Genomic DNA, 27,499 nt, shown 5'->3' with positions numbered 1-27,499 from the left:
CTGTGTGTGTGAGAGATGCTATGTTTTTCAAGTGTAATATCACTATAAAACTCATTTTATGAAGACCTTTTGTTTTTTGAAACTTATTCCAGTTAACCAGGGATTGGCAATTTAAGGCCTGCAGCCGAATCTGGTCTCCTGCCTGTTTTTATGTTAAGTTTTGTTGGAACCTAGCCTCACTCATTCATTTATGTACTGTCCGTGGCCGCTTTCATGCTGTAATGTCAAAATTGAGTAGTCACAACAGAGACCATATGGCTCGCAAAGCCCAAAGTATTTGCTCTCTGGCTCTATACAGAAAAAATTTGCTGACCTGTGAAATTATAGTATTACCTACTGTCACTCTGTTTACTGTTTTGCTTTTTAAATTATCTAATATTCAGCTACATAAGTAAATAAATAAGACAATTTCAGAATGTGATAGAAGCAATGGAAAATGGTGATGTGAGTGCAGTGATGACATCAGATAGGTGGTAGAGAGAGTCTGGGAAAATGCCATATGGGCTGAGACCCAGGAGATACGAAAACCAAGGCTCAGAGAGGTTATGTAATGTGTACAAAGTCACACAGGTAGTAAGTGGTAGAAGTAAGATTTAAACTCATGAATAACTCCAAATATAGAGGGCCCTTTCCTCTGTAATATAGCTGTCTTCATATATTCATGCAAACACAATACCAAGCAGATAGGTAAGTGTTATAGCAGAGAAGCATAAGCAAAATGGTTTAGTTCTCCTAGACTTGGCAGGCCAGAGACAGTGTTCTGATGTGTTGAAATTTGGAATCAGTACTGATTTGAATCATAGTCCTGGCACTAACTTGGCTGAATGACTTAAATTTGCAGCCTTCATTGTTGTTTGGTGGGGCGGGGGTGGGAGGGAGCTGTCTGTAAACTGAGGAGGGTGTTTGGATGATCTCCACAAGCTCTTCTGGCTCTCACTTTCTGTGATGCTGTGACTTTAGGAGGTGGCATTTGATCTGGGCTTTGGAGGGTGGGGTGATTTTGACAGGCTGCCTTGTAAATGAAGCGAAAAGGTATTCCAGGTGGTAAGAACAGTTTGAGCAAAAACACAGTGTCTAGGAACTGTAGAAAGAATTCCAGGGATGGTGTATAATAGTCTGATCTGACTAGGCTAGACCTTAATCTGTAGAAGATGGCGGTGGGGGGGGGCGGGGCAGGCAAGAGGCATCTGGCACTGAGCTGAGGGAGGGCCTGAAAGTTCTGCTTAGGAGCTGGGATGCTTTTCCTTGGAATTAGAGGATTTAAAAGGTCCTCTGTCTTTTCTTGAGCGTCCCTGTCCAGTGACCGTCCTCTCTCTCTATGAAGTTCCATTGATGGAGACTTTGTACACCATCTGTTCATTTTCAGGCAGCTCTAAGTATAAGAAAATTCTTCCTTACATTGAGTCAAAGCTTGTGGGTTCTAGCTATACCTTTTCTAAGGTGCAGATACTAAAAGTCATTGGAAGATTTTAAATGGTAGAGGAACATGTTGAGGGATATGTGACCCCAGGGCCTGAAGCAGGCCTGTGGCAGCACCCATATGACTGTACCCCAAAGGAAGAGTACTGTTAAAAGCCTTTAAAAAGCCTTCCATTCATCAAATATGTGTTGAGCACCTACGATGGGTCAGTCAGTGACCAAGAACCTAGTGATAAGACAGAGTTCCTGCTCTCACACTTTTCCCAGGCTCATGGGGAAGATGGACCAGCAGACCATTGTGACAAGGACTCTGGGAGTTTGGGGCAGGAGTCCCTAACCTGGCAGATGGAGGATAAGAGGTCAGGAATCAGGGGTGGGCAGGTAAGGGTTCCTGGTAGTTGAGGACCTGGCCAGATTGACCCAGGAGGCCGAAGGGAGAGCACCCAGGGAGAGGGAGCACACAGATAGAAATATGAGTGAATGTGGCTTGTTTAAAGAACTGAAAGCCGTTCTATGGTGAGATGTAGTGTGTGTCTAGTAAATGGCTAGAAGTGAGGCTGGCCAGTAGACAGGGACTGGTCACGAGGGGCTGTGTTTGCCATGCTAAGGACTTTATATCCTAAATTTGATGAGAAGTCAATATTCTTTTTTGTTCTTTTTTCTCCCTTTTTATTGAAGTATAGTTGATTTATAATATTATGTTAGTTTCAAGTGTACAGCAAAGTGATTTAGTTAATACAGATACATACATATATATGTATATATATTATATATATACACATATATATTCTTTTTCAGATTCTTTTCCATTATAGGTTATTACAAGTTATTGAATATAGTACCCTGTGCTATACAGTAGGTCCTTGTTGTTTATCTGTTTCATATATAGTAGTGTGTATCTGTTAGTCCCAAACTCCTAATTTATCCCTACTCCCCCTTTTCTCCTTTGGTAACCATGAGTTTGTTTACTATGAGTCTGTTTTGTAAATAAGTTCATTTCTATCATTTTTTTTACGTTCCACATATAAGTGATATCATGTGACATTTGTCTTTCTCTGTTTGACTTACTTCACTTACTATAACCTCTAGGTCTGTCCATGTTGCTGCAAATGATATTATTTCATTCTTTTTTATGGCTGAGTAATATTCCACTACATATATACCACATCTTCTTTATTCACTCATTTGCCAACGGACACTTAAGTTGCTTGCATGTCTTGGCCATTGTAAATAGTGCTGCTGTGAACATTGGGGTGCATGTATTTTTTTGAATTCGAGTTTTCATCTTTTCCAGATATATGCCCAGGAGTGGGATTGCTGGATCATATCAGTAACCCTATTTTTAGTTTTTGAAGGAACCTGCATAGTGGCTGCACCAATTTATATTCTCACCAACAGTGTAGGAGGGTTCTCTTTTCTCCACACCCTCTCCAGCATTTATTATTTGTAGACTTTTTGATGATGGCCATTCTGAGTGGTGTGAGGTGATACCTTATTGTAGTTTTGATTTGCATTTCTCTCATAATTAGCAGTGTTGAGCATTTTTTCATGTGCCTGTTGGCCATCTGTATGTCTTCTTTGGAGAAATGTCTGTTTAGGTCTTTGGCCCATTTTTTAATTGGGTTGTTTGGGTTTTTGTGATATTGAGCTATATGAGCTGTTTGTATATTTTGGAAATTAAGCCCTTGTCAGTTGCACCATTTGCAAATATTTTCTTCCATTCCATAGGTTGTCTTTTCGTTTTCTTGATGGATTCCTTTGCTGTGCAAAAGCTTTTAAGTTTAATTAGGTCCCATTTAAAAATTTTTGCTTTTATTTCTATTCCCTTGGGAGACTGACCTAAGAAAACATTACTACAATTTATGTCAGAGGTTTTGCCTATGTCCTCTTTTAGGAGTTTTATGGTATCGTGTCTTATATTCAAGTCTTGAAGCCATTTTGAGTTCATTTTTGTACATGGTGTGAGTGTGTGTTCTAACTTCATTGATTTACATGTGGCTGTCCAGCTTTCCCAGCACCACTTGCTGAAGAGACTGTCTTTTCCCCATTGTATATTCTGGCCTCCTTTGTCAAAGATTAATTGATCGTAGGTGTGTGGGTTTATTTCTGGGCTCTCTGTTCTGTTGCATTGATCAATATGTCTGTTCTTGTGCCAGTACCATGGTATTTTGATTACTGTAGCTTTGTAGTATTGTTTGAAGTCTGGGAGGGTTATGCCTCCAGCTTTGTTCTTTTTCCTCAGGATTGCTTTGGCAATTCCGGGTCTTTTGTGATTCCATATAAATTTTAGGATTATTTGTTCTAGTTCTGTGAAGAATGTCATGGGTAATTTGATATGGATCACATTAAAACTGTAGATTGCTTTGGGTAGTATGCCCATTTTAACAGTATGAATTCTTTCAATCCAAGAGCATGGGATAGCTTTCCATTTCTTTAAATCATCTTCAATTTCCTTTATCAATGTTTCTTAGTTCTCAGAGAAGTCAATATTCTCAAAAACTGTTTTTCCACCCCCATTTATAGAATGTACACGTACTCCTTTTAAAAGTATTACAACCGGGCTTCCCTGGTGGCGCAGTGGTTGAGAATCTGCCTGCTAATGCAGGGGACACGGGTTTGAGCCCTGGTCTGGGAAGATCCCACATGCCGCGGATTAACTAGGCCCGTGAGCCACAACTACTGAACCTGCGCGGCTGGAGCCTGTGCTCCGCAACGAGAGGCCGCGATAGTGAGAGGCCCGCGCACCGCGATGAAGAGTGGCCCCCGCTTGCCACAACTAGAGAAAGCCCTCGCACAGAAACGAAGACCCAAGACAGCCAAAAATAAATAAATAAATAAATAAATAAATAAACAAATGTGGGGTTTAAAAAAAAAAAAGAATTAAAAAAAAAAAAGAAGTATTACAACCTATGGTAAATATGAAGGAAGAAATAAAAATCACTTTTAATCTCACTAACCAGAAATAACTACTAGTATACATTTTGGTATGTTTCTAACCAAGTATGTTTCTATGCATAGATACAGAAGAAAAGCTTGATCTTATTGTGTTATTTGGTTTGTATCTTACTTTTTCTAATGTAATGTCATGTGTCTGCATTTCCAAGGCATGCCATTAATAATTATTTGAGAATTTAGCTACTAATGACTGTATATCATAGTCCAATAGATGACTTTATCTTATTTTACATAAATGCCTCATAATAGATAAAGTTTTAAGTTGCTTGCATTTTTCACTACTATAAATAATGTCGTGAAAGACAATCTTGTTTGTAAATTTATATTCACATCTGCATATTTCCTTAGGATACGTCCAGCCACGTCAGTGGTTGCCTTTTAAGCAGGCTTGAGATGGACTCAAGTGTGTTTATTTGAAAAGCCGTTATGACAGTAATGTGAAGGGTGGGCTGGAAAAAGATGATCTAGAAGTAAGCAGAGGAAGATGCTATTTGAGCAATTTAGGCCAAGTGTAAGGGCATAAACTAAGTTATTGGCAGCAAGGTCAGAGAAAAGAGGAAATGATAACGATTCTTAAAGTGTTTGCTTGTTTTATGTTTATGTATTTGTTTGCATGACAGAGCTTTCTTCGAATCTGATGAAAACTACCAGCATTTTTTACATATGAATTCAGGGGTTTAGGGACCTCTAAGGTGGCTCTTGTGGGTAGGGCGAAGAGGTTAGTGGGGCTTAATGGTTCTTTTCCGAAATAGGAAGTACTATGGGGTGGGGGGGAAACAGGTTTGAAGGGTTGGCGTGGGGAGGAGAAATTTATGAGCCCAGTATTAGATGGATCTGGTAAAACTGTCAAGGAGGTAGTTTGTAAATTGATATAATGGCTTAGGAGAGAGGTCAGAGCAGGATGTGAGGATGTGAGGATGTGGGAGCCATCCCCACAAAGGTGGTGGTGGTATTGAGACCCTGGACACAGAAGTACCCTAGAGATGAGGGTGTTTATGTGAAGGGCACTTGGGGCATAACCAGGGAGACAACCTTCTCCTAAGTAGCAGGCAAGGGGGAAACTAGAGAAGGAGCTAGAAGATAAGTACGAAGAAAACCAGAAGGGAATGGTGTTGAGGAAGCCAAGAGACACAAGAGTTTCAAGGAAAAAGTCATCAAACTGTCCATTGTTGCAGAGGTCAAGCACGAAAAGGACTGGAGGGCGTCCACAGGAGCAATTTAAGTCACCTGGAAATGTGGAATGAACAGATTCAGAGGAATTGTGGGGCTGGAAGCCAGATTGTAGCTTGCAGTGAGGACTGAAGGGAGCTGCGGGAGTAGAATGTTCATGGCTTTTTTCTAAGAGAGCGTGCTGTGAAGGGCTGGAGAGGGCCAGGTGCGAGCTAGAGTGAGATGGGACAGCAGAAGGTTCACTTTTTCTTCTTGTTTATATTCAAGAAGCAAAGCTAGATTTCCAAATTGTCATATGACTTCGATTACCTCTCCAACATTTGTTATTTGCCATGTTTAAAACCCTTTTATTGGTGATTATTTTTTTGGACATGGTATACTCTGTCCAAGCTTCCAGCAAAAGCATTGCTGCCCAGACTCCTAGCATCTTACTTCAAGTTCTGTTTAAACAAGCCAAGACCTCCATGTTTGCTCTTAGTCTCATTGGATTTTAATTAGACCCCCCTCTCAGTTTTTAAGCTTCAGCATACTAATATTTGGAGTTGCACTTTTTAAATTATAGAATATGATTTGTGTCCTTGAAGTTTGACCTTTACCTGAAGAATTGGTTGAAAATGGTAAATGTTTAAATGTTGCAGGTTAGAGAATGTCTTGATTGTGTTGCCAAATGCTGAATGACAGAGAGATTTAATTCTAACAAGCACTAATTATAAAGGGAAAAAAAATCAAAAGGTGATGTCAGCCAGAATCAAAGTGAACCAGAACAAGAAATACTTTTATTGGTTACAGAACATCAACAATGTGTGATACAGCCTTATTCACTTACTTTACTAGCAATGAAAATACTGCAGGCTGTCTCTAGGGGGTTCAGACAGGCTTATTGAAGACATAATCATTTTGATAGGTGTTATTCGTTGGTAATATGATGCTTTGGAGTGGCAGAAAATTACTCATTTTTAGAGATATGCTAAATGTTCTCTTGGCTTTAAAAAAACAAAACAATATGGCAAAGATTTTATAACTTGGAAGAAGTGGATAGTCAATGCAATGTATCCACTGGTTTCTTGCTTAACAGTAAATTAGCCTATTCTTGAGTATTATTTCTCTCAGCACAATTGCTTTAAATATTTTGACATCAAAAAAAGAGGTATCGGGGCTTCCCTGGTGGCGCAGTGGTTGAGAGTCCGCCTGCTGATGCAGGGGACACGGGTTCGTACCCCGCTCTGGGAAGATCCCACATGTCAAAAAAAAAAAAAAAAAAAAAAAAAAAGAGGTATCACTTTTTTAGAGGTCATTGTGTTATAATAGAAAACAGTTATCCATTTAGGAGATTAAATAGAGGTTATATACGTATACATCAATACATACATACACACACACATATATATAAATAGGCATGTGTGTGCATGTGTGTCTTTGCTTTATAAAGACCCTGGTTATCTTTTTCTTAAGGTGAGATTTATTTTTCTTGAAGGTAAGATTTTACTCTGAAGTTCTTGGTCCTGTCTTCTTTCTCTTTGTTTTCCAGTGAAATTCATTATTATATCTTTTAACTCTCTTTGGACCTCTCTTCCTCCCCATGCTGTCGAGAACCTGAGGCCGTTCCTTTAATCATTCTTTCACCATTCTAGCCAGTTCTCTTCTTGACTTCTCATTGGATCTAATTCAGTCTTTCCAGGCTCAACCTCATCATTTGACATCTTTGCCACTGTACCTGGGCTGCTGAGCTCTGTTAGCTGAAACTTGACAGCAGTGCCAATTATAACCTCTGCAAATCCATGGTCTGTTAGGGCCCCAAGACGGCCTCTGCAATCCTCGATTGTTCTACACTTTGACCGCTGTCTTCCTATTTCCTCCCTGCCACCTGTTCCCTCAGTCTCAGAAAATAATCTTGACTTCTGTTTTATTGAGACCACCAGGCAGGAACTCCTGAACATCCTCTTCTTTTACTAACATTCCCTGTCTCACTACCTACAAATTTTCTCAACACATATCACCTTCTAGTTATTTTCCTACTTTTTCTCCTTAACTTGGTCACCAGGCTGCTCAGAAGAGTAGTGCCTTTTGTTTCCCCTTCTACCCTCTGGCTTCCATCCAAAACTGCTAACTGTTAACACCTATGAGATGGTTTTCAACCTTCACTTGATTTGACCTTTAAGGCATTTTAACATTATTCAGTACTACCTCTAAACATGTTCCTCAGTGTTCATAAAAACTCCTCACTTTTGGAATTTCTCCCACCTTACTTTCTCACAAATTCAAAGTTGCCATTTTTCCAAAATAGCAGGAAAAAATTTAAGCATTTATTGCTTTACAACATAATAATTGATATGAATGCTTATCATTCAGTATTAATTATACTTCTAAAAATTACATTATACTTTTAAATATAGTGTATGAATATAACTCAGTATTAGTTATACTTTAAAAAGATAAGAAACATATATTAATTATTCCTTGGTTTCTTCTTTCCTAGTTAATGAAGGAGTTCCCTCTCCTGAGCATGTTCAACATCCATGAAAACCTTTTAGAAGCCCTTCTGGAACTACAAGCATATGCTGATGTTCAGGCAGTCTTAGCAAAGTATGATGGTAAGTCCTTGGGTACTTTTATCTACTTGAGTATTCCTCTCTTCTTGGTGTATTTCAATGATTAGATCAGAAGGATCATTTTTATAGCACAGCACTTTGATGACTATCCTCTTTAGAGAATTTCCACCTGATTTCCGTGGTCAGGAATCACTCAGAACCTCTGCACGTAGCATGTACCTTGCTGGAACAGCACTGACTGTTTGAGCTCCTGCTGTGACCCCTGATCGGCTGACTGTGACCACTACCTGTTGGTTATGTTGATCCTTCAAAGCAATGGAACAGCTGGTAGCTCTTGCTACAAACCTTGTGACAGTTCAGTAATATTTGAAGATAAGATCATGGCCCTTTCATCCCAGGTCTTCTCCTCATTAGCAGAATAACCCCCATTTCTTCATGAGAGGCTTTGCCATTCTGGTTCCTCACCCATGAGCACAGAATAACATTTTGCCTCTTCTTAATAAACCAGAAAAAGTAAGCTGACATCTCCTAGATATTTGAAAACTCTTCCGCTCATATTGCCATTGTCTGTGAATTTACTATTTGATTAATTGTACAAAAATTTTCTACATAATTACCTGCCATGACTTAGCTTCTGGAATCTCTGCAGAATTTCATACTATTCTGCCATATTTTATTAACTGTCTCCTGAAAATAAATATATTTGCTTTTAAAATGGATATTAGGGAGTGATTACTTATGATCATTGTTTACTTTATACAATATTTTTTCTTAAGTAAGCACCTTTAGTGCATTTAAAGAATTATTCAGGGGGACTTCCCTGGTGGCACAGTGGTTAAGAATCCCCCTGCCAATGCGGGGGACACAGGTTTGAGCCCTGGTCTGGGAAGATCCCACATGCTGCGGAGTCACTAAGCCCGTGCGCCACAACTACTGAGCCTGTGCCCTAAAGACTGCGAGCCACAACTACTGAAGCCCACGCGCCTAGAGCCCGTGCTCCGCAACAAGAGAAGCCACGGCAACGAGAAGTCCGCACACCGCAACAAAGAGTAGCCCCTGCTCGCCTCAACTAGAGAAAGCACGCGCACAGCAGCGAAGACCCAACATGGCCAAAAATAATAAATAAATAAAATTAATTTATAAAAATAAAAAAATAATTATTCAGGTCAAAATAGTCATCAAACATATAGGGCAAACTATACTATTTGAGTCTTGTTTTTGACCTACAGTTCTTCATAAGGAATCTCTGAAATAGGTTAGAGTTGTTACCCCTGCAGTTGGAGGAACTGAGGCATCACGAGACTGTTTTTGTTTTATTTTATTGTTAATTCTTGCTCAAACTGATGGAAACTAAAACCCGTCCGCCAGTGATGGCATCACTTGGCCTGTGCAAACATGAGCACCCTGTGTAACAAGATATACGCTACCTAATATGGAACTGATTTTAGAAAGAGACAAAAGTATTTGTGGCACACTTTATAGTAAACAAAATAAAGACTGTTTGGCCTTCATGTCAGCTCACTTTTGTTCTCTGTTTATATGTGGAATCTCTGTTGGGATGACCTTGGGAGTCTAAGCCAGGAAACTACCTTAGAGGCAAAATGCTCATACATTACAGGCCTTTTAGTACCAGCAGAACCCAGCACATGGGTTCAAGTGGCCATGCACTTTTCCACATGCTGCCCCGTAGCCATCAGTGTCATGGCAAGGTTCCAGTGTTCTCATCCCCAGCGCCGACCTGCCCTCAGCCTGATACATCAAGGCTTAAGAAAAGATTTAACCAACAGAGCCTTTGGGATCTCAAATCTCCTAAGGCTCCTTTCATGAAGATTTTGGCTCATTACAGAAATCATCAGCTTTGTGTTACGAGACTGAGCGTAAAATAAAGAAATGAACTCATTTGGAGCTTTCTGTTGTCTCTCTCTATCCCTTTGCACAGCCTCTGTTCCACAACAACCAAAAGCTGATTTATTAGATTCTGATAACATATGTCCACATTATTCGTTACAAGAGCTTGTCCCACCCTCCACTAAAACTTGGCTCTCACTTTGCAAAATTCCTTTGTTGCAAATGGACAAACTCACCATACCAAGGCCCTTGTGTTGAGCTTTGTTTATGTTTGTACCTGGCAACAGAGATGATGTTCTTATTCATTATTCATGGAAAAAGAGCCTCATTAGTGGCAGGACACATACTGTTGCTGAGATACCTCGTTAGGGGTTTTAAGTTCAGCAGTTGTCAATAGACTGCAGATGACCTAACCCCAGCTGAATTCTGGAGGGTGTTTTGGTACAGACTTGGCTTAGGCCAGTGTCATTTACAGTAGAACTATAATGAAGTGGCTGCTGAAGTTACTGTTGCTTGAGGAGTGAGCTGCAACCACACAAGACTATTAAACGCATGCCTCTTCTTCCTCACCCCGTACCATAAAATGGGATCTTTCAAGTTCATCCCTGCTGCTTTTTCTGGAGACCCAAAGGACCTTGACCCAGTTCTGGTCCCATTTTCTGCCCCTGTGTTAGAAAGTGGGTGCTTCAGAGGGCTTGGACTGCAGACAACAATGGGGGTGCCCTGTTCTTCACCCTGGTTCAGATGTCATCATCCTAATCCATGAGATGCTGGAGACAGCACTTTGAATCCCAGCCTCACCATCCCTCGCCATCGAGCCACACCCAAAGAAGCAGGATTATATGTTATCTTTGCAAATTGGAATGCTCTGGTTTGGTAGCTGTTTCTTGGATGTTTTATGGGTACAGCCATCCTTCTTTATTACATTTGCTAGGTAGCTGAATTTTTTTAAGTAGTATGTTGAGAGGTGACACAATGGGATTAGTGCTGCTTTTCTGACCTTTGCAAAAAGGATTTAGAAATACGGTAAAGCATGGGGGAAAAAAACACAACATGTTCTGAGGAAAGGAGGAAGGCAACCTGTATTCCCTTTGCCTCATTCTTATTCTTCTTCACTTTTTTATTTGCTTTGACTTTTAAAAGTGACATTTACAAAGTCCTTTTACAGTGGAACCCTTTGGCAACCCTGCATTCTTAGTAGGATTACCAGGTAACTGATCACGCCTCCTTGTAAACTGCAGTCTAATTTTGATTTTTTTCCCTTGAGATAACTTCTGATCTTATATTATTCTAGCCATTAGTCTGAAATGCTGTCTTGCCAGCCTCAGGAGTTTCCATGCTCTACTAGTTTCAATTTGTTAAACAACATTATGGGTGGGCAGTTTTTATCCAGGTGATTGGTGTTGGTTTTGGAGTGTCCTTCACACAATAACTAAAAAAACAGCTAGCATTGAGTTCTTATAATGGTCAGGGTCAGACGTGGTTCTAAGCTCTATGTGGATGGACTCATTTATTCTCACCACAAACATATGAGGCAGATACTATTATTAGCCCCATTTTACAGCTGTGGTTACTGGTACAGAGAAGAGTTAAGTAATTTGCTGAAGTGAAGAACCTAAGATGTCAAGTAAAGCCCTGGAGATGTTACGTTATGAGAGCAGAGATAAACTGAGAACAGTCTTTGTTCAATAAGATGTGAATTCTATGAGGAAAGGAAAGCCAGGATAAAAGCTGAGGTGGTCTGACCCCTGGCCCGTGCTCTTAACCATCATCATACTTCCACTGGTCTCTGCTGTTGGCAGTATTTTTTATTGTTTTTATTAACACTGTTCTTGTTGTTATTATCAGCTACAGTTTGTTGAGAACCTACCACATGCCAAGCACATTGCACACACTACCTATAACCCTTACAGTGTCTTTGCAAGGAGGTAGTTATTCCATTTTAGCAGATGCAGAAACTGAGGCTTGTGAATTTAAGTAACTTTCAAGACCACATTCCTTGAAAACTGTAGAACTGAGATGCAAATTCAGGTTTAGCTGGCTTTAAAAGCCCATGTGTTTTTCATAAATGTAAGCCTTGCTGAAGTGACTTTCACTCCCTCTCTCACTCCTCTTACAAAGGCATGAATTAGGCGGGCTGGAGCCGTGGTGCAGAATTTCAATAATGCCAAATTGTCTTTTAAGATTCTTTTAAAATCGTTCCTTAAGAATTGGGCATATCGATATTTGCTTATCTTTCTGAAACCATCTTCAAAATATGTCTTTCTATCTTCAACATGTACCTGATTTCTTTAGTCACAAAGGGGATTTGATGTATGGTGTCCATTTAATTGGAGATTTATCTTTTTTTTTTCAGTCATACATTAGCTATAAAGACAGAAATGTTTTTTAAGATCATTAAGCCATCAGAACCTTCTTTTCAAAGCCATTGAGGAAGTTGTTGCAAGCTTTGGATTGCCTTTCAAAGAAGTTTATAGGCCACCTAGGTTGAAAGCTTAAGTCTCAAAGATTAGGGTGGGAATGGGGAAAAGAATTCATGCGTTTCTTATTCATTATCATTTGCCCATTTCAATTTTAGAAGAATCTCACAGAGCGAGTGAATAGGAATGTGAGTGCTAATTTTGTGAGCATTTCCTTTGGGAGTGTCTAGTTCTGTCTCTAGTTAGTGATCCCTGAGGATGCCAAAGGCAGTCCTGTTGGTGGGGAAGACCTGCTGAGATCAAGTCCCAGCTCTGCCTTTCACTGGCTGAGTGAACTTCAGCAAATCACTTAACCTTCTAAGCTTCCATTTCTTTCTCTGGAAATGGAATCGAGGCTTAGAAAGCCTAAGTAACTTGCCCAGGATCACGCAGCCGGGAATTTGTTGTGAGGATTAAAGCGGTTAATCCATGGTAAATGTTTAGAACAGTGTGGGCCATACAGTAAGAATTCAGTAACTATTAACCATTATAAAGCGCTAAGGTGACCACTCCTGAACTTCACCTCTGTTCTCAATCCATTTTGTTCAAATGGAAAACCATACATAAAATGTCAGTTAAAATGAGAGCATAAAAGCCCAGTCTTTTGCCCCCCCCAAAATTGTTATGGCCTGTTATTAAAATTAATTTTAGATCTCATAGGACATATGTGTAGATATTTGGTAAGAATGGAAATGCTTAGTTTTATCTATAAACAACTCTAACATTTGGAAAGCTGAAAAAGGAAAAATGCCCAACATTTTCACTCCTGATCAAAAGACAAATTGTTTCAGCCTTGGGGCAATTTGTACCAATAGAAATACAAATCCAAGCTCTTTTCGATATTTACTCCATTAGGTCATTTAGTGATTGCCCTAAATTTGGGGGCAGGAACTTCCCTGTGAGGGACAGCTGGTCTTTTTTATAGTCACGAATACTATATAAATGCAACAACTATATCAAGACCATTTTTACTGGTGCCATCAAGCCCATCCTAAATTAGCATTATTATCTACCATCTGGCAATGTGCAAAGGGTATACTTTCAAGAACAAGACATGTTTGTAACATTGGGGGAAATACTTTCATCTCAGTAGATTGAAAACAGAAATTCTAAAGAAAGCATGAGGGAATCACTCTATGTTGAGACTATTCAGAGAATAAGCTTTTTGCTAATCATTGGTTTGCAGAGTCAGCATGTAGTTATAAGTAAAAATTTTGTACACTTTGTTCATTGCCCAGGGCCTTATAACTAGTACAAGTTACTCAACTATCATCTCCATTCCTCTGAAATGGTCACTGGATACCCTGTCTTTTGGTTAGGCTGTTTTCCATTTATGTTTGTGGAATAAGAGGGATTTGAGACGCCAGAAGGACCAGTGAATAAAATCTCTATTGACGGGACTTCCCTGGTGGCGCAGTGGTTAAGACTCCACGCTCCCAGTGCAGGGGGCCCGGGTTCGATCCCTGGTCAGGGAACTAGATCCCGCATGCATGCCACAACCAAGCGTTCACATGCCACAACTAAGGAGCCCTCGAGCCGCAACTAAGACCTGGCACAACCAAATAAAATAAATAAATATTAAAAAAAAAAATCTGTATTGAAGCGGTCAGCGTCAGGCTGTCCAGACCTCCAAAATGGTGCTTTTCGGTCAAGTGTATGTATAGATGTGAGTTCTGATGCCATAGGCACAGGCAGCTTCTGACACATATCCACTACAAAAGGAGGCTGCATTCAAGAAAGAGGGTTGGAAGTGTCATCAGTCCCTAATGACAGACTCGAAGCCTAGTCCAGCTCCCTTCCCTGGCCTGGCTCTTATGGAAAAGATCAAGGATACCCGGCAAATGCTGAAGAGAATCCTTGTGTAAAAGATAGGCAGGTAATCCCGTTGCTGCTTCAAAGAAGAAAATAATTATCAGCACTGACACCATGGGCTATGGCTTCAGGCTGGTAAGCACGAGTGACTGAGAAGTGATTGCCCTGTATAGCTTTGCAGTGGGTGCCCTGCTGACTTGGAAACTAAGAGTTAGATCCATCAAGAGGACTAGGCCTTTGAGGTTACAAAGGGCATGTATATACTATACATGAAATGAGTGGGAGTTCTGATAACAGAGGCTATTTCAGTGAAGACTGTGTACGTGAAAAACTTCTACAGTCTCTGATGATGGAAGACATTTTATGAATGCATACATCTGTGATTCGCAGAGTTGGCACATGAACAAACCCTCTAAATTTATGCTGGCTTTAGTAATCCTTACTGCCCAGTTATCATAATTTACCAAGGTAACATCCCTCCTTAGCTGGCCATCACCATCACATAAACTGCCATATTTGGCTCCAGGGCACCAGCCACAGAAGGGCCTCCTGACACAGACCTTTTGGGGTAATCCAATTCCAAAGTTGCAAACAAGATCTGTTGTTTGGCTTTGTAGCATGATAGTTGAATCCGTGTTGCCTGCCTCTCCCCCTCCTCCAGGTTACCAAGATCATGTAGTATTTCCCCATCCCAGGTGGCACATCATTTTGAGGTTCTAGTATATCAGTCCTTTCTATTTCTTCAGTGGAGTTTTCACCTTTGGTTGAAAGGGGACCTTAGATTGACTTTTTGAAGGTGGGACAGAAAGACTTCATACTGTCTGGAACCCCCCCAAAAAAATCTAAGGACAGAAGTTTACATACCTGTTGTTTTCATTGCATCATATCATGAACAGGAGTAAACTGAGAAATTTTCTTGAAGACAGTCACATGGAGGACAGCATCACATAATGGTACAGTAATAAGACATTACAGTCCACAAACAGGAAGGAGAAGTGGGCTGCATTTTCATTCGTTTGTTTTTCAATTTTGTTTGTTTGGTTAGTCAGTTCGTGGCTCTAAAAGCGTCTGTCAAGGCTACACAAACTTCAAGTATATCAATTTGCTGGGCAACCAAGAAAAGTGATGCTTGATACTATGTAATCTTAAATGGTTATAAGAGTAATTAGGTTAATTTTTTCAAATTAATTCAGCAAGGATCTATCAAACCTTTATGTTGAAGATACTAACTTTTAGGTGCTTCCACATTCAGAGATGAATATGATTTACTCTGTGTCGCCAAGAAGCTTTCGGTCTATTGAAGAAAGATGTTAAAAACAAAAAACAACGCATGGTGAGTCGAGGTGGGATGAATCCGTGCTCAGTGAATCAGTTTGAAACATGCTGGGGGAAGTACAGAGAAAGAAACTCTTTGAGAGCAAGCCCTGTGTCCTCTTCTTCTTGGACACTTATGTACTACAGTAGGTGTTCAGAGCATCCATGGTGAACGAACAGCTTGTTAGATGGAGATGCACTATGACGTAGTGTCCTTACTTGTGAGGTGCTTTGGGACTTATCTGCTGGTTGCCACCCTTGAAAACATTCTTTTAGAAGTAGAGATGTAAAATTGACCCTCAGTTGACTAATCTCATGCACAGGGAAAGTAATGGTCCTTTTAAAATTACATCTTGATTGTTATTATTATTGCAGATGAACAAAAGGAAATAAGGCGAAAAGATTATCCCTGGAAAAATTCTGTCCTATCTAAAGTTTTGCCCCATGGGTTTTCTGAGACACATCAAATTGACAGTTTTACTCATAATTACATAAATTTGTCCTAAGATTATTTCATTGAATTGCAGGTTTGATCTTATGAGCCATTTAGGACTTTTGAAAACTTAACAGTCATCCTCCCTGAGATGACTTTTTTTTTTTTTTCCAGCAGCATCATTCTCGTAAAGGGTCCCTGGGAGCCAGAAGATGTGTGGTTTGCCTTCCTTGTTTCTGGACAAAAATTCTACTCTTCTTCAACCTTGTTTCAGCTTTTACTCTTGCCTCCTTCCTGCCCCACTTTTTCATTCCACTGCCTTTTCAAATAGACATCTAGATTTAGAGCACAGTCCAATGTCATGCCTTCTACCGGAATGCTGTAAGCAAAGATAGAGGAAGTATACGTGTTGAGAAATAACAAGTTTATGACTCCCTCTTAAAGCACCCATCAACACTGATCACTTTTGGCTCCCAGAAGCTAAATTAGAAGTAAATGTTTGCATGTTGAAGGAAGGTAATATCAAGTGATTTGATATGTTAGTACATTACCTTAGGATTTTATTCAGCAAACACTGACCACCAACTATGTTTCAAACATTGCTTTGTGTTGTGGGTACAAAGTGATGAAGAAACACAGCTTTTACCCCTAAAGCACACCACGTAAGTAGGAGAGGGAAATAAGAGAATGGACAATCGCTGTAAAGTGTAAAGACTGATAGAGTTTAACCCAAGATGGAAGGGACACCTCATCCAGGGTAATGAGGGAAGCCACTCCAGTGGAGGTGGGATCTGTGCTGAGCCAGACAGCGCAGGTGCTGGAGGCAAAGAGAATATGTCCAGAGGTTCAGGGCAGTTTTGACACAGCTTGTGAGGAGAACTCTTTCCCACAGAGCAGAGGGAAGACAGAGTCTGTAGCAAAGGGCTGAACTTGCACTGGGTGAGTTAAGCAGGGGCCAGGCCTCAAAAAGCTTTGGGTCTAGTTTGGATTTTGTTCTGGAGACCATGGAGAGACTTGGAGGCAATGTCAGCAGAGGAGGGGCTTCAGCCTGCCCCCAGAGCGAGGGGAGTGGCACAGTGGATTCACACTCTACCCTTTTTTGACTTGAGGTGGTTGAGAGATGAATGCTGGGAAAGCCCTAAGATGTGAAGGAGTAGAATGCCGCTGGAGAGGACAGGGGAGGTGATTTCAGACTCTGCGAAGAAACAGAATTCTATCCTTCGGGGAAACATATGCAGGGTTTTCCAACCAACAAGTATAAAAGAGTTTTTAGAGTTTGGCTTTTCTTCTTTATACAACGAATGGGAATCCCAGTGCAGAAACTTTTTTTTATTTCCTGGGTGATCGAAACTTTCTATTTTAAACTATAGCTACTTCATTTCATTTGCTCTCCTGGGATCTCTTTCTTAACTATGTAGACCCAGTATAAGCCTTAGATAATCTGTCTTTCGGGGGCATGTAACTAAGACGTTATCGAGAGCCTGCCAGTATTCATGTAACCCACCAACACCTGCCTACTTCTGCTGAGTCATAACAACGACATGAGGAGGGAAAACATAGTGGAATGTGGGGAACAGGTGGAAGGTCCACCTAGTCTTCAGAGGTGGTGAATTTGGAGCAGGCGATGTGAAGGCCTGCACCTGTCAATCTACGAGTCTCATTTGCTAAAAGCAAAGCTTCTGACAAGGTCTTGTCTTACACTTTAATTACAACCAAAGTAGACAAAGCCTGAGAGTAGTTAATACCTTGGATTTAATTCTTACCAAAAAGGAAGCACCTTAAAGGAGAGCATGTTATTGTATAGCTTATAATAACAACAACTAGAAGTCGCACCCTTTTTTTAATTCAAACGAAAGATAAATATAAACCCATAAATGGAGATTCAATAAATACTTTGTGCGGACACTGTGGCATAGGAGATACAGAGATTTTTAAAGTGGAAATTGGTTCACGAAGGATGAGAGATTCTAAAAGATGAGATTATAGTTATTCCCGCTGGGAAAAAAATGTAAAATTAAACACAAATGATTAAAGTTTATGAAAATATCAGAATGACAAATAGCTAAATAAGCATATACAAGTGAGGTAGAAACCTGTCAGCAGGTGTTCTGGGTGGCTAAAGTTCAGAGGAGGCAAAAGTCTCAAGACTTTATTTGTGAAGCCATTTTCCAAGGAAAATGATAAAGTATGAGAGAATGATGATAAGGAAAATAAAAGCAAGTACCACATTGGCAGTATGGGATGGTGACAAAGACATGCTATTGCAAGACCATCTCTGTCACTAATTAGTTAGGCAGCTCTTAAGTATATCATTTAGCTTCCCTGGGCCTGTATTTTTTATCTGTAAAATGAAAGATTTTTGAGGGCTGACCTACACAGTCATGTGCTGTTGTCCAATTCTTTGATTTATCTTGTAGTACTACTATCTGGATAAGAAAGTAATGTGTTAATAAGTTAATAAGAATATACAGCTATTCACTCCTATTTTCTATTTCCCCTCAATACTTTTGATTTTTTTTTAAGAATTTCAACAAATAAATCAATCCCAGCAAAATTCTAGAGGAGAGAAATATGTGGTTTATGAACACTTAGGAAAGAGGTGATTGAAGATCCAGCATGGATTTACTGAGGAAGTTGTGTGACATAAAAACAGATGAGATAGTACATGTGAAAATATTTGTAGTCTATACAATAATATTTAAATGTTTCTTATTAAGGCCATTTTTCTTTATATTCCTGAATATATTTCTGAATTAGAGAAATGCCATGGGAGTATTTGTATCTTTATTTAAATAAAACATTTGATAATGATTTTTTAACATCTTTATTGGAGTATAATTGCTTTACAATGGTGTGTTAGTCTCTGCCTTGTAGCAAAGTGAATTTTGATAATGTTTTTAATGCTGTCTTTTCAGGTAACGTGGAGCAATGTGGTCATGATACCTATTACACCATTAATAAATAGTATAATTTAATGGTATAATACCTATCATAACTATTAATGCACATAGATCATTGCAGACCGTTGCAAATTTAGGGTGATCTCTAGAATACCATTTTTGGATTCTCTCCTTGGTATTGCTATGGTCAGTATGTTTTTAAATCAGACCTTGTCAACAGCATAGCACAGTTAAAAAGCGTGTGTTCTGGGGGAAGCTCATTATTTGTTCTAAGTGTGTGATGTCGGCATATTTCTTAACTGTTCTATGCCTCACTTTCCCCATCTATAAAACAGGGCTAGCAGTGGGTCCTATCTCATAGGGTTGCCCTGAGGATTAATGTGTGTAAGTGATTAACAACAGTGCCTGGCACTTAATAAGCCCTTGATAAATGTCAGCAGTAATTTTGATGATGATAATAATCATATGGGGAGGAAGGTGTACTTACGAGGTATATGGAGCAAAGCTGTGAGTGGTAGGTTGAGTTACAACAATGACTAATAGCCTGGACTAATATGCTGAAACCATTAATAGTTAATGGTTTAGATTTTATTTTTTTAGAAGTTTATTTATTTTATTTTTGGCTGCATTGGGTCTTTGTTGCTGCACGTGGCGCGGGCTTTCTGTAGTTGCAGCATGCGTTGGCTTCTCTTGTTGCGGAGCACGGGCTCTAGGTGCACGGGCTTCAGTAGTTGTGGCACGTGGGCTCAGTAGTTGCGGCTTGCAGGCTCTAGAGCGCAGGCTCAGTAGTTGTGGTGCACAGGCTTAGTTGCTCCGCGGCATGTGGGATCTTCCCGGACCAGGGGTCGTGTCCCCTGCATTGGCAGGTGGATTCTTAACCACTGTGCCATCAGAGAAGTCCTAGATTTTATTTTAAGATTTAAAATTTAATGGAGTCAAATGTGAAATCCTGCTCTTAGGTTCAAAAATTCTCATGGCTGAAGTAAAAGAGAAAAGACCTGGCTTTGGCTGAAATTGGTTTGAATAGAATCAGAGGGGTTTGTTGACCACACGACCGTAGGAACAAACCGCTCCAGGTGCTCAGCTTCAGGGCCAGCCCAGCTAGTACTCAGAGAATGCTCGTGGCCAGGGCTGCTCAGACTGCACGTTTCCCCTGAGTTCTGTACTGTCGGGTTTCAGGGATTCAGATGATTATTTCCACTTCTAATTCTCATATTTTGAAATCACCCATGGCTCCGTAACAAAAATAAGTGAGAAGCTCTGAAGACTGTGTCAGTTGAGGGGCTAGAAGTATTTATTCTGGAAAAGATTAGGTTTAGAGGAGATAATTTAACCATCTTAGTATTTGAAAGGCCAACCTGAAACATAATCGGATTCTGTTTATTAAACTAGGAAGTAATTTTTAGATAAGGATGCACAGAGAGAATGGAGGGGCCGGAATGATGAAAGGCAAGTAAGAGAAGGCAGCTTCAGGTGACACAGGATTGTAGGTTTGGCTTTTTTTTTTTTCATCTTTTTTATTGTGGTATAAATTACATATTGTAACATGCACAAATCTTAAATGTAGACTGGGATGACTTTTCACCTATGTATATACCTCTGTGATCACCGCCCAGAATCATGGAACTTTCCATCATCTCAGAAAATTGCCCCTCTAACCCAGAAGTCATCCTTTTTCTGACCTCTCTCGCCGTATATTAGCTTTGCAAACTTCATACAACCACTATGGAGCACTGTCTACCAGTTTAAACATTCATCTACCTTCTGACTCAATTCCATTTCCAATTACATATCCAAGAAAAAATGAGGGTTTTTTTTTTAAAACCAAACAGTACACAAGAATAGTCACAACAGCTTTCTTCATAGTAGTCCAAAACTGGAGAACAATCCAAATAGCCATTAGCAAGAGAATAAACATATTGTATATCCACACAATGAAATACGACTCGGCAATAAAAAGGAACGAAGTACTGATACACGCTACAACATGGATGAACCTCAGAAACATCATTTGGAGAGAGAGAACCCAGACACAAAAGTACACATGCTATGATTCCAGTTGTATGAAATTCAAGATTGTAGATTTTAAGGAAAGACTTTCACAACAATTTGATTTTGTACACCTAAGATGCTTGGAGAAAGTTCTTCTTTCATAAAAGGATCTGTATGAAACACAAGATGGAAAGAAATGGAAGGAAAATTAAACTAACGCCAACAGTTCAGCTTTGCCGAAGTGAGAAACATTTATTCAGCATTCCTTGTTTCTACAATGAGTGTGTGATGTCTCATTTACTTTGATTTCCTCCTTGGATTCTAATTCTTAAGGGGACTTTCTGGCAATAACGGTAGCTACACACCACTTTCAAAAGACAGAAAAGCACTGCACAGTTAGAGTCTGCTCATACAAAATTGGACTTAGAACGATTTTGAGTTTCTTCCTCAAAATAAAATTTCTGAATAAATTACAAGCAATATTGGAAAGCAGCTTATTTGTTGTTATTTCCTGCTTAAAACTTCTGATACTACCATTTTCATCAGTACGGTTAGTCACCCTGTTCCCCTTACCATTTTATCCATTTGCCTGATGGCAAAAGCATAAAATCATAGTAGGCAAACAAGTCTATGGAGATAGAGAACAGATTAGTGGTCACTGGGAACAGGTATGGGTGGGGAGGGTACAAATAAAGGGGTAGCGTGAGAAAGTTCCTTTGGAAAAGTTGTGTATTTTGATGGTAGTGGTGGTTACATGAATCTAGCCTTGGGCTAAAATTGCATAGAACCACACACACAGGAATGCATGTAAAAACTGGTGAAAACTGAATAAGGTCTGTAATTGACTTAATAGTACTGTACCAACGTCAATTTCTTGGTTTTTTTAATGTTATAATGCAGTTATGTGAGTTGTCACCATTTGAGGGACGCTAAAGGAAGCTTCACAGAACTCCGTGTACTATATTCACAACTTCCTATGACCCCATAATTATTTCAAAATAATAAGTTTCATAATTATAATAGGCAACAACAACCAAGTCTCAGCCTTTTTTTTTTTTTCCCTAAAGAAATGAAAAAGGCTCATGGGGCAAGCAGCCCATAATAATTAGCTTTCTCCTAGAGGTAATGTATATGGTTTTTTCTTAAAAGTGAGCCAAAACATGCAGGTCCTGCCTCTGATTTAGATATTAGGCATTTGTTAGATTAAAATACGGTTAACAACTGCACACCACAAAAGGAATACACTAACTTTCATGAAGGTATATAAATAATTTTCTACATCTGCGGGCTAACAGCACTTCGTGTAAGTTCTGCCTTTGTCTGTTTATGCTGTCTGTGTCTCGCTCCACCAGTGTATCATATTTGCCCATGAACTTGCTGCAGACAATTTGTAGAAAGAATTCTTCCACTTAGCATCATTGTTATCTTTTAAAAATTCACTTATTACGTGTATGTCGCAGGAAGCTTTGGAAATGAAGGTAAACATAGAAAAAAATTGTCTATAATCCCAGCACCCAGAAATAAAAACTGTTGATATTTGGTATATATAGTTCCAGCCTTTTTATCTCTGTGCATAAAAATGCTTTTTAAAAAATATGTGAAATCATAATTTTTGTAAACTTGTTTTACTTATTGATGTGTACACAACAATGCAACATTTCCCCAGGTCATAAAATACTTTCCACCACATGATTTAACGACTGCATCGAATTGCACCCTGTGGCTGTGCAGCACCTTAGCCATTCTCCTATGATTGACATTTGGGCCGTTTCCAGTTTTCTACCGTTAGAAACAATGTCGTGATCAACATCCTTAAAGCTAAATCTTCATGCACAGTTGTGATGACTTCCCTTAGGATAAAGTCTCAGAAGTAGAATTGCTGGGTAGGCAAAATGTTAAAGCATTTGATTTATATTGCCACATTTAAAAAAAAGTGTTGTACACAAAAAACCTTATTTGAACAAGATGCTTTACCTGAAGGGTAATTTAGGATCAGTTTCTTTATAATGATTCATCCCTGCTTAGAGACAAATTACCATTACCAAATAGATGTATTGCTTTGAAAGAATTCAAAGAAAACTATTGAAAATATATAAGTAAGTTATGCAAGAATTGTTTGCTATTTTTAATTTTTGTTTCATAGTGAGAGCAAAATAACATACTAAAGAGATAACAAATGGAATGAACTTGCCGCTGGTGGGGAATGGGGAATTTATATTTCTTCCTTTTCCCATTTGATATTGATTAAAGTATCTTTTTCTTTATTTTTTTAAGCATTATGACTGTGCACATATACCAGTATCTTTACATACAATGAGGGAGTAAGGGTAAAATTTTATTAAACGGGGAAAATGTACCATAGTAGTTGTAACGTTGCAGAGTTGTGAATGTCCTGTCTATGGGTGTGAGGGGATTAAAGATCACCTTTGATTAGGCATCTCTAATATTCTGCTGGAACACATCAATCGTATCTCTTTCTGCATTTCCAACTGGGTGAATGTGTTCATTTGCTTGCTTAGGTAACCTTCAAAACAACATGATCGTTCTCATTGAGAAGCTAAATCCTTAACAACAGGTTTTCTTTAGTTTATCACGTGAGGTTCCATCTGTGCTGCCACCTTCGAATAATTTTGACCATTATGTTCAGTTTCGACTCCTTTCTAGGACTAATCCTTTGTTCCCACTTCATAGAAAGGTGCTGCGTTGTCGCAGAAGGAACACAGATCACACCAGGAAGGGTGGAAGCAGGGTTTGGATAGTTTTTTAAAATTATCTTCCAGTAACAATCAATAAGTGGACCCTAGCAATCAAGATAATTGATTCCTGAATTGATTTCACATACTGGGAAGTGGTTAAATGTTTAGATGTTGGAGAAGCAACAAGACAAATCCATGAGTGTCTGACATTTTTTTTTCCTTCTTAGTCATAAGCACACCATTTTACAGTATGCATATGGTGCTGAAATTTTGTTTGGATATAATTTATGAGATCAGGGTTACAAAGACCTCTCTCCCTTTCAATTCTGTGTTGGTATTTTCTCTGATGATTTGTATTTTATCAATGTCATTGAAATTTCCCTCAAAGAGAAATTCCTCATGCTGGAATTGGTGGTAAATACTCATTATTGAATGAAAGATTGTTTTTCTTTTATGAAATTATTTTCTTCTGCTGTTGACTTTTGTCTAGTTATGGACTTTCCTTTTCATCCCTACCGTAATGTAATTCTTCTAAAGTTGAAAACAGCCCGAAAGAAACTTGGAGGGCGTTCCAGGTGTTAAGAGTTCTTCTAACCTCGGGCGAATTTTGTAGCACCTGGGAATGGCATATTTTTACCTAGTCTGAGTGTTAAAGAAAGACAGCTCTGGTGCGAAATAGGATCATAATTTAAAAACAAGTCCTACCCCCTGCCCCCAGAGGGGCTACCGTCTTTGCACTTATCTCCTCTTAGTTGTACTCTGTGCTTTTATTTGCCTGTAAACTCTATCTGAATCTGGTACCCGTTCCCACCCCTCCATCTGAAATTTTCTATACAAACTGAAAGGAACTGTTTTTCTGGGCAACAAATTAGGCTTCATATGAAAGGGGCTTTATCATGGGTTTGAATGAACAAAAATTGTATAGTTTTATAAAGATTTCATAATATATCCTCATAAAGATTTCTCTTTCCAATTTTAACAAAAAAACTGAATATAAATTTCATGAAATCTGGTTTAAATCTGACCACTAAAGAATAATTTTTAAATACATTTATTTATCACTAAAAAAACCTTATATTTTAAAAAAGAATTCAGATAATATTTTTTTCACTTTAATATTTCATATGCCTCTTGAGAAATTTTATAAGTTAACAAAGAAGTCCTATTTGCCTTTCTTGATATCAAGACTATTCATGTAATATTTAAATTTATGTATTTATAGCTATTCTCTGCTTAAATAAACTCAACATATGAAAAATCCATATTTTAAATAAAAGATGATTGCTGAACAGTGGTGGATTTGAAATTTGAATTATTCACAAAAGTATGAATTACCCTTAGTTTCACCTACCACTTGGATACATAAGGAACAGTTAAACTATTCTTAATTTATGCTCTTTAGGCTTACATGATTAAAATGCTAGTGTATTAAAAAATCATTGCTCTTTGCTTGTACAGACTTATAACAGTTCCTACTTTTTTTCTCTCTAACAGATATAAGCTTACCAAAGTCGGCAACAATATGCTACACAGCGGCCTTGCTCAAAGCAAGAGCTGTCTCTGACAAGTAAGTGGATAGTAGCCTGTGCAGTACAGATGCTGGTCTGGACGGAAGGAGATGTGTTGTCTCTGAGGGCTTTCTCTGCAAGTTTTTCTTAGTCTATGAGATCCCTGCTTATGAGCATGCATTTTCCAAAACCTGCATTTTCTTTTCTTTCACTACTAGAAGGAGGGAATGTATATCGCCAGGTATTGTAATGGTGTGTGGGTTCCTAAAGAGGGATTTATATGAAACTCCATGCCTCTGAGGTGACTTTTATTTTTATTTTTTTTTTGCCAGACAGTAGATACCAAAAGGCCTGCTTGGGACTTACACAAAATGCCTTCTTTGATTCATTTTTTTTGCATATTCCTCTTCCTCCAGCAGTCCAGGATGGGGTAGTAGTCATAACAAACATATTAATATGGCAAAAGGGGATGGTCATCTCCCTTTCCTTACCTCATCAATTCCAAACTAACTCCCCACCCAGGATCCGTTTACCTTGAGTCACCATCACAGTGGGACATTTGCCCGTTTTGTTCAGGCAGGTGACTATGGTATAGAGAATTTCCATAAACCCCCAAGATGACTGGCAGGTGAAAGAAAATAGATGGCTTAACTGGTTTTGAGTTCATAAACGCTTACACTCCCCGATACACTCCCTCGGTAGCACTGAAAAGCAGATAACAGGAAAAGAAAACAGCCTCTGCTGTGTCAGACAGGTTTGCTGTTAAGTGTGTGTGCACTTCAAGACCGAAGTAATTTTCTTTCATTCTTTTTTATCCTGTAGATCGCCAGTACCTACTGCAACATCTTTTCTCCCTACACAGCGACTCCAGCTTGGGAGGGCAGGGCCAGGGTTGTCACAGCTTCCCCTGTGGTGTCTGCCTGCCAAGCACAGCTCTGGAGTTAGCCCTGGGTGTGAGGTGAGAAAGAGATTGCATGGTCTGGTTTTTTTCATTCACTTGGGCAGGTGTCTCGCCCGCAGTTTGGGCATGCACACTCCCCCTGCCGGAACAGCCCCAAGCAGGCTCGCCTGCTGCTGAAGCTGCAAGACTTAACCCTCCATCGCAGCACTGACATTGGGTTGGGAGCCTCCTTTAAAATTCTCCCCAGTTCTGTTTTTAACCAAGTGCGCTCTTCTGTAACCTAGTTTTCTCTTTTTCCTACACTGTCTGCCCTTGTCAGTCCTACCCGCTCCCCTGACCTAAGCAGGTACCTCCTAGAAAACTTAGATTAGCTATTTAGACAGAGAGACTTCACAGCTGAATTTAATTCCTGCCGCGATTAGATGCAAGCACGCTTTCTGCTTCTGCTGGGGTTTTTGTTGGCCTCTGTCTGAGGGGTCACTCAGAGGTTCTGTGTAGTGGAGGTTTGGAGAGCTCATGCCTTTGGCTCGCTGTGGTTTTCTGGGCCCTTGATGTGTAGACGCCTTTCCAGGTTAATGCCCAAGCAGTGGTCCCAACTGGATGGTGTTTGTCTTTCTGCTTTTCAGATTCTCTCCCGAGGCTGCATCTCGGCGCGGGCTGAGCACAGCAGAGATGAATGCAGTAGAGGCCATTCATAGAGCTGTGGAATTCAATCCTCATGTGCCAAAAGTGAGTCTGTGGAATCCCCATAGGAACTCGTTACGATAGCAGAGAGCGTTCAGTGACCACAATGTCATGTCTCGAATGCACCAGTTATAAAAAAATGAATTGCAACCAATGAATGTTGAGGCCCTGTGGAGCCTATGCTTATTAGCCTTGTTTTAAAGTAAAACAACAAGAGGCTTTGGGGCCCATTTTCGGGCTTCATACAGTAAGGGTAAACTGATAGACCTAGCTTAGGCAGGCCAGGTCAGGAAGCCTGAAAGTGGCAAAATATGGAGATCCCAAGGGTGTTGATGCATTTGATAGGAATTGCACGCCAGTTATAGTCTTACTTAGAACCAACTCGAGAAATGAACCTTGTTGTGAATAAAAGTGGTAAAAAATACTAATATGACATTCTGTATCTCCATAAGTAAATGATAGTTAATCAGTATTGGCCAGCAAATAACGAGGAAAACCTCAAAGTATGAAGAAGTAGTTTTCTCTTGACTTGTGAGTGCCATTTTAATAGGTATATATATAGTAGGAAATAGTTGTCTTGCAGAGGATATTTCTGTAATCTTTTATTCAGAAGAGGAGTGTGTGTTCATGACGTACCTGTGTTTGAGTACCTACTACGTGATAGGCGCATTGCTGAGGGCCATTTTCAGTTTCTTGATTTTGACCTCTAGGAAACCTCCTGCAGTTCACATCAGGTACTACAAGACAGTTTTCTTGGCAAAATGTCTGATGAAGACTTTCACTGGTGAAAAATGACAAAGGAAGGCTGTCTTCTTGTTTTGTTGCAGTACTGTAGCAAAAGGGTGGGGTTGGGTGCGTG

At 39.5% G+C, this 27,499-nt stretch overlaps 1 protein-coding gene across 6 annotated transcripts in view; it reads left to right on the top strand.

Moving 5' to 3' along the window:
- ST7 (suppression of tumorigenicity 7) overlaps window positions 1-27,499 on the top strand; it is a 199,797-nt gene that overhangs the window by 136,848 nt on the left and 35,450 nt on the right. For 5 of the 6 annotated variants that reach the window (XM_024757829.1, XM_024757826.1, XM_024757827.1 and 2 more), the window contains 3 exons: window positions 8,021-8,135; window positions 25,042-25,114; window positions 26,583-26,685. In XM_024757829.1, the coding sequence (XP_024613597.1) occupies window positions 8,021-8,135; window positions 25,042-25,114; window positions 26,583-26,685 (291 nt within the window). Of the gene's footprint in view, window positions 1-8,020; window positions 8,136-25,041; window positions 25,115-25,877; window positions 26,014-26,582; window positions 26,686-27,499 lie in introns of all 6 variants that reach the window. The other variant, XM_024757831.1, reaches the window with a different exon arrangement.

This window comes from Neophocaena asiaeorientalis, unplaced genomic scaffold (genome assembly GCF_003031525.2).
Source record: "Neophocaena asiaeorientalis asiaeorientalis breed wild unplaced genomic scaffold, Neophocaena_asiaeorientalis_V1.1 scaffold116, whole genome shotgun sequence".
Lineage (NCBI taxonomy): Eukaryota > Metazoa > Chordata > Mammalia > Artiodactyla > Phocoenidae > Neophocaena > Neophocaena asiaeorientalis.
Note: the sequence above shows the minus strand (reverse complement) of the source record. Positions and strands in the feature narration are given on the sequence as shown.